Genomic DNA, 7,713 nt, shown 5'->3' with positions numbered 1-7,713 from the left:
TATTTTTATTTTCTATTTCAGTTAGTGAATAATATAATTAATATTTTATTCATTTTACATTAGTAGTATAATATGAATGTTATTGTAATAAACTTTATTAAGGTACCTAATGTAATGTTTTATTTATACAAATTAAAAAATATAAACTTAGATAAAAACACATAAGATTTACATTTAAAAGGGAACCTATATGCATAAATTATTTAATCTATTTTTGTAAATAAAATTATATCAAAAACAGGAACTTCCTATTTTAAATAAAGTGATAAAAATTGTTGTTTTTTAAAATTGTACTTGTAATGCAATATGTATAGGTATTATTTGGAGAACTAAAATAAAAAATGTTTAGCTCCCTAGCTGAGACAGGAAATTATGTGTTTTTATTATTTTCAGGGAATTTTTGCTATCAGGGAGTTGTAAGCCTACCCATAATCGCGCTTTTGGTGCTATGCAATTTTGTAAGACAAAAAATTTTGAAATAGGGGGCCCCAAAATTTGACTTGCACCTGGGCCCTTTTATCACTAGTTGCGGCACTGTTTGTTTCGTTGGACTTTTGTTTCATAAAACATTTGTTTCCATAAATCATTTGTGCCAATAAACTTTGTTCCATAAATATTTGTTCCACATTTGGAATAAGTATTTCGGAACAAATATTTTGTGGAACAAACATTTCTTGGAACAAAAGGTTATGCATGCCACTACTCGAACTCGATGGTAAGAAGTTGGTAAATAGTTGAATTCAGAAAATTGGAACAGAGGCGCTATGAAAATAGCGGATTAAATAAGTACTAAAATGTCCAATGTAAACGGATACAATGATAAGTAGAGTCCCGACCTTATCTTCTAAGACCATGGTAAATAATATATTCTGTGATAGTATGGTATTATTGGTATATACACTATACACTATTCAGTATTCACTGTATATTAATTTATAAAAGAAAACACCGGTTTGAATTATAGTTTATAGTTTGTCATAATTAATAATAAAAGAACTTTCAAGTAGAATAACGCTATATTTGTAATCATATAAGTTATGACAAGCATGGAGAGACTTCAACAATTACTTGATCTTGGCACAGGGCACAAACATGTAGTCGATGATCTTTTCAAAACAGTCGACGATTCGTTGAAAGTTTATAGACGAGTAGGAGTTTTTGAAATTCTTGAACAACCCGATGAACAAAGGTAGACAATTTTTTTCTATTGAATAGCATTTTAAATCTGGCCATAACTAAAATAACTTTCAGATCTACTGATAGTTTTCAATGCAATGTGAATGGTTGTACTTCATATTTCACATCGATACCTGATTACGATTTACATTATAATGCAAATCATCGTTACACTTGCATTATCTGTCGTAAGCTCTTACAATCGGCACATCTCTTGGATTTACATGTGAGCGAAACACATGATAACTTTTTTGAAGCCTCCTGTGTTAAAAAACCAATGGTATTACTCAAAGTATTAATATTTATTTAAAATATTTTGATTAATTTTTTTATATACAATTACAGTTCAAATGTTTCATTGAAACATGTCCAACACAGTTTTGGGATTGTGAAACACGAAATATTCACTGTAAAGAAATTCATAATATCTCAAAGAATTTCTTGCAGCATTATGGAAATAAGTAATAATAAAAGGACTATTTATTTTATACCATTACTGACAAATCAATATATTTTTTATTTTTGTTCTTAAGGAAAAATAAGAAAAATAAGAAGAAAATTAAATATACTTCGCCGCCAGATCTAGAAACTATGGTAGAGTCAAGCATGGCTATAAATTAATTTAATGTGATCTATGCAGCAATGTATGGACTATTCAATTTTTTTGAAACTAAGTATGAATTACTGTTTGAAATCAATTAAATTACTTAAAAAATTGTTTTGTGAGTTATTATATTTATACCTACTAAATACTTATCAATAAATAAAGAAAATGGTTTGAACAAATTGTTATTTTATTTCACTCCAGTTTCTGCCTGGTACACCAAAAGCCTCAGGAGCCTTTTATTTAAGGGGCCCCGTATTTAAGAAAACATATAAAGGCCTTGAAAAACTTATCAGAATATAATCTATTAATTTTATTATAAAAATTAATTATGAGCCAGGTGTAAAATAAAATAATACTATTTGTATAATATTGAATATTGATATAAAGAATAAAACAATTAGTCATGGTCCTTATGTGAGCATTTTTTTTAATTGATTTGAAATAATTGCTATTGTGTCGAACAATTTTTGACAGTAAATACATATTTTTCTACAAACATTAATGATTTTAGGTGACATGTCGTTAAATGAGCTGCCTTTTCTATACACTCAACCATAGATTCTACTAGTGGTTACGGGCCTAATTGCATGCGCTCTACCACGTTATTACAATGATGGTATTTAATGCACATACTCAATGCGTCATAAGTTGGAAGGTTTATGGAGGACTCTGAGGCTAAAAATTGTGAACAAATATGTGTGGTACAATTTCCGATATGCTTCCAATGTATAATATTGCATAATAATAGAATTTTATATATTTATAAATTAGTCCACTATCTACTACCATCCCGTCATATTATTATTAAATAACTTCCTCAATCAAGTCAACCATGACCGATGACCTGCTATATATCCCTCTATTGTGCTTATTGTGAATATTTTTATGCAGATTATACAAATTAAATAAATGTGTCAAAAAAAAAAATATTTTATAAATATAATTAACTATTGCAGGTATTTTATTTAGACAAGGTGAAAAGAAATCAATTAAAGGGACACATGCTATGCTTTATTAGGGGACATGGCACCAATATTTTAATTTTTCATTTCTAATTATTAATTAAAAGAAGAACATTTAATAGTGTATATTTGTAAGTGATAAATAACTAGACAATGACAATAACACTGTTGATAATATAATACATTACCTATTTTATAGTAACTTTTAGTCTTATTTATTTTGTCATTAAAATCACTCTTACATCATCTACTTCTTACAAGAATATAATATTATTTAAATACTGTCATAGAGTGATAATACTACAAGATAGCAGTGTTAAATTTAACAAAATTTGATTTTAAATGTCAAGCTTAAATACTTGAAAACAAATGGCTCACGTTTTTTTTTTAAATTTGTTTTTGTTTATGAAGAATAGTATAATACTCAATGTTCTTGTTCAAAATCTTCATTTTCTGGTTACAATCTACAATATGATTAGGAATTTGTGGTAAGAAACTTTCACATAGTCCAGGAAACTGTTTTAATTTAATAATGGTTAATTTGTTCATCCAATCCAGCCAACATACACACGGTAATGTTTTAATGGCCTCAAAAACAAAGAAACTTTTAGGATAGTGTGATCAAACCAATTATCCTATTATTTATTTACACTTAAATCCAATACTATCTAAAATTGAAAAAGTTTCACATTTAAATTAATTAAAATTTACAGCTATTTGGATACATTTTCATCTGTTTTTTGTTTACGTTTTATTTAAGTTTATGTAATCATAATTTTTCTCTTCGTAATTTTGTTTGTGAAAAGCAGCTATTATTTGCAATGCTTATAAATAATGTTGTATTGTATTAATTATTTATTAATAATTGTATTGTTTTAGTTTTACAAATAAACAGATAACTATAGATGATGTGCAGTGTTAAGAAAGAATGTCGTTCATGTTTATTAGTGAACGACACTCAAACTTCAATTGTTTTTATTAAATTAAACTTGAACGAGTTTATATTTTAATAGATTTGAACAATTTTTAAGATGCTCAATTTATTTGTCATTAAATAAATATGATAATGTTTAAAATATATTGATTAATTTTATAATATAATATTTTTTTATTTTAATTCCTATCATAAAAAATTAAATGAACAACCTAGTGAACACATTCATTTTTTTAATGAATGTGAATGTGGAGTGTGGACGTGTTCATTTGAAAAAAACATGAATGTGAATAAGTTCACTTTTTAAGGACTGAACGTGAATGAATTAATTTTTTTAGGTAACGTTCCAAGCATAGTGTTGTGGCAAAATAAATTCTTTTTCAGGCAAGCAGCCACTAGAACCTTCAAGTCAAACATCCAACCCTCCAGCAATCTTTTTTGAACTGAGTCTTCTTGTCTCAAACACTCAAACAAAGTCTTCCTAACAAGTCCTTTTCTAATACCTTATGTAGTGAAGAATTCTAAGTAATCTTCTGCTTTATCGTCTTCAATAGATTAGACCTACAAACTGGCACAATAAATAACAAATAATAAATTAGATGGACATATAATTTTAAATTTTGACCAGTTACTTATTTTATTTTTATATTATACTTTGTTTATGAATCAAAATTGTTATGATTCATTTTAATTAAAAATTATAACTATTTTACAAATAATTAGAATTGATGTGGGAATATACTGCTTTTATAGCAGTAATAACAAAGTTATTAATTATTATGAATTATAATAAATATTTAAGTTTTCAGCAATAAGTGTATTAGTGTATACATTTCTTACTCACTCAAAAACTAAATGATTTTATATTATATTTTATTATTTTACTGTAGTGCTCATTAGTTAACTATCTAAACAATATAAGTGTATTTAATCTATGACGTATTCCAAAAACAATCGGTAGTTACCATAGACATATAAAACAACTAGTTAGCCGACTACAGGATAATAATGAAGTCGGACAGCCATATGCCAAAGGCCAAAATTGTATGGTTGATAATATACAAATATACCACATAAATGTGTATAAATATATTATATATTGAGTGATTTTGTAAACATTACCCTGTTCACATATGGCCACTTGACTTCAACGTCCCTATGGGAATGTATGTCTATGGTAGTTACACAACATATTTTATAAATCTTAGAGCCTGATAGTCCTCTTACACAAACACGACTGAAGGCTAAGGTTGACACTGATTCACATATACAATTCACTCTCCATGAGCACATACGGAAATAGTGGTAAAATAGCTCATTAGTAAATGGTAAGCGATCCATCATGTTGTTGAACTCATAGCTAGTCCTTATAAAAATAATTGCGTTTCACACATTTAAATGATAAATGTCTATCAAGGATTATTTTTTTTAGTTTTAAACACATGTAAAAATAATAAGTAAGCTAGCAATAATTAAAAAATTACTTACACATGTACTGCAAATAAAATTGTTTAATTAACTTACATACAATTTTACAGGTTAACATTATTGAGCTGTCTGTAGACAATAGCTCAGAGAAAAAATATCATTATTATATGTATAACAAACACTTATCACTTTTGTTTTCATAAAAAAATGTGGTAAAATTAATTTTTTCTTAATGTTGAAAGGAATTAAATCTTCAAATTATAATATACATTTTTATTAATACAACTTGTTAAATGAGTTGTGACATACATATAGGACTACTCAAACACGTTTAAATGACATAATTATCTATTATTCAGATTTGTAAACAAGTTTCATAATAAATATAATTTTTTAAGTGTCTTTATTATGTTTTTAAATTAAATTCACTTATTCCTAGTAAAAAAAAAGTAATAAAAATAAAATTCCAAGACTACGTGAATTTAATACAAATATTTTTTTCAGCCAAAACTAAGGTAGATAGGTTAAAAATATAACATACGACGAAAATATATTAATTGGGCAACATAGTAGTTCCACCACCCAAGTTTCCAGCACTACCAGGACCAAGAAGAAGCTAAAACAAAACAAAAATGTATTATCAAACTTAAAAATATACTTATTTAGTAATAAATATGTAATTAAGACACTTACTTGTTTTGAATGATTTTTCTGCGCTTCTTCCATTTGTATGCGTTCAGTTTCAAATAATACGGGCATAAGCAACAGAGCCGCTGTTGTTGAGACATACCATGTTGAAGTACAAGCAAATAAGTAAGTTTCTGTAAATTGTTTTGAATTAGTTGGCGATATTTTGTGATGAATACAAACTAGTATCTTACCTAAGATGACTTTACCAGTGGTATTAACTATCTTTTTGGTGCTGTTTCTTAGAGACTCTGGAAACATCTCAGTTAATGCCCATAGGCGTTCACCCAAAGTTTCATCCTACACATGGTAAAAAATATGTACAAAAGAGTGGTCGAATAACGCAATGTTGATTACAATAGTATATATTATATAAGTGTATTAACGAACTTCTTCATCGTCATCGAAGTTTTCAGACGTCGGTGTTAGATCCTTATTGCTGTCAGTCATCGATTCCATGCCGCTGTCTGTGCTCCAAGGTTGAACCTTGTCCGAATCCGACAATCCTAAGTCCTCCGCAGTGGTCATTAGACTAACACGACCGGTAGCAGTGTCAATAAGTGTAGGAGGAGCGAAGTGAAAATGTGTGGAAATGGAAAAAGATTATGATGTATTGCACAGTAGCACACTATGGCCATTCACTGTAATTCACCCAACGCCGCTTGATAGCCTTTATCAAATAAACAATCAATTTAGGTTCTTATCAGCTGTTCCTGTCTGGTATAGCTTTCCAATTTCCATTCTCCTTGACAACATTACAGAGAATGAATTCACACGGGTTATTATTATATTTGAGTTTTATTTCGTGGTTTAAACAAATTTACTAACAGTTTAACAGTATAACAATTTAATAAATAATTATCCTTGTATAATCTGTGCTAATGTACATGGTACGATGTTAGATTTATGCAAATATAGTGTAATATTGATATGCTATAGTTGTATAAAAATTAAATAGTATTACAAAATACAAATCTGAAAGTTTTTTTTAAATTTAAACATAATATCTTGTTGACGGTTTCTGGTTTCACTGCATTTGAATATTTGATCGGAGGCTATCACAAATATTTATATGGGTATGATAATTATATTCTATAATTGAGTATAACAAACATTAATAATGCATTCATAATTATAAAAGCTCAGCTTTAGATTCCGAATAACGTAGACACGTAATACGTAGTAAATGAGCGATAAATGTATCATTAGTTCTAGTGGTTTCAAGTGGTTTTCTGGTAACAAATTGAATCTAGTTTTTACTTTTCAGGGCTTCAAGACGTTATTTTTAACGTTATAACGAAAAAAAATGAAAAAAAAATGAACGGAAAAAATCGAATATGATATTAGGTAAACAATATGTATATCATTAATCATAATTATTCATGATTAAAAATAAGCAATGAACTTATATGTATCATAAAACATTTGCAAATAACTAACGTTATTCGGACTAACGTTTTTACGTTTTCTTTATGTCGAACTTACTTGCTTTTAAATATTGTAGTCTTTTTAATTACTTCATCCGTGTTTGATTTTTTAATATTGAATTTATAATAGAATATTAGTTTATTTCTGTAATTAATATTTCAAATAAACGCAGCACTGCGAGCGTGGTTTGGTTCGGTGTATCTATTAAATATTTACATAGTTTAATAGTTAGGTACATAACATTAAGCGTAACATTAAGGTAAGCGTACGATATGACGTGTTCAGTCTAAAGCTAAACTCCACAATAATTATTGAAAATATGTACGTTTGTCCCATCAGGCTACATCACTGCTAGATGTTTTACAGCCGCCCGTAATGTTGTTGTTGTACACAGTAGGTACCTACTACTTGACTACAATACAATTATCAATCCGAATAGAACTATAAACTACCTGCATGAAGCAATATCAGGACTACAAGCCTCGACTCTT

General features: G+C 28.0%; 2 protein-coding genes across 3 annotated transcripts; one reads left to right on the top strand and one right to left on the bottom strand.

The window, feature by feature from the left end:
* The first annotated feature begins 889 nt into the window (after positions 1–889).
* LOC111040890 (zinc finger protein 511) lies at positions 890–3,475 on the top strand. 2 transcript variants are annotated; one of them, XR_002605260.1, is made up of 5 exons: positions 890–1,189; positions 1,252–1,456; positions 1,522–1,637; positions 1,710–1,850; positions 2,295–3,475. XR_002605260.1 is itself a non-coding variant. In XM_022324955.1 (4 exons), the coding sequence occupies exons 1-4, from the start codon at positions 1,038–1,040 to the stop codon at positions 1,795–1,797; spliced, it is 561 nt and encodes a 186-aa protein (XP_022180647.1). In that variant the 5' UTR covers positions 890–1,037; the 3' UTR covers positions 1,798–2,114. The 2 variants fall into 2 exon arrangements, 1 of the variants encoding a protein (XP_022180647.1); XM_022324955.1 differs by lacking the exon at positions 2,295–3,475 and having other exon boundaries at positions 1,710–2,114.
* A 1,890-nt stretch (positions 3,476–5,365) lies between these two features.
* LOC111040891 (mitochondrial import receptor subunit TOM22 homolog) lies at positions 5,366–6,457 on the bottom strand. Its single transcript, XM_022324956.1, has 4 exons — positions 6,185–6,457; positions 5,989–6,094; positions 5,801–5,928; positions 5,366–5,723 (listed from the first exon to the last, which is right to left on the bottom strand). The coding sequence occupies exons 1-4, from the start codon at positions 6,320–6,322 to the stop codon at positions 5,661–5,663; spliced, it is 435 nt and encodes a 144-aa protein (XP_022180648.1). The 5' UTR covers positions 6,323–6,457; the 3' UTR covers positions 5,366–5,660.
* Positions 6,458–7,713: the final 1,256 nt, after the last annotated feature.

This window comes from Myzus persicae, unplaced genomic scaffold, assembly GCF_001856785.1.
Source record: "Myzus persicae strain clone G006 unplaced genomic scaffold, MPER_G0061.0, whole genome shotgun sequence".
Lineage (NCBI taxonomy): Eukaryota > Metazoa > Arthropoda > Insecta > Hemiptera > Aphididae > Myzus > Myzus persicae.
Note: the sequence above shows the minus strand (reverse complement) of the source record. Positions and strands in the feature narration are given on the sequence as shown.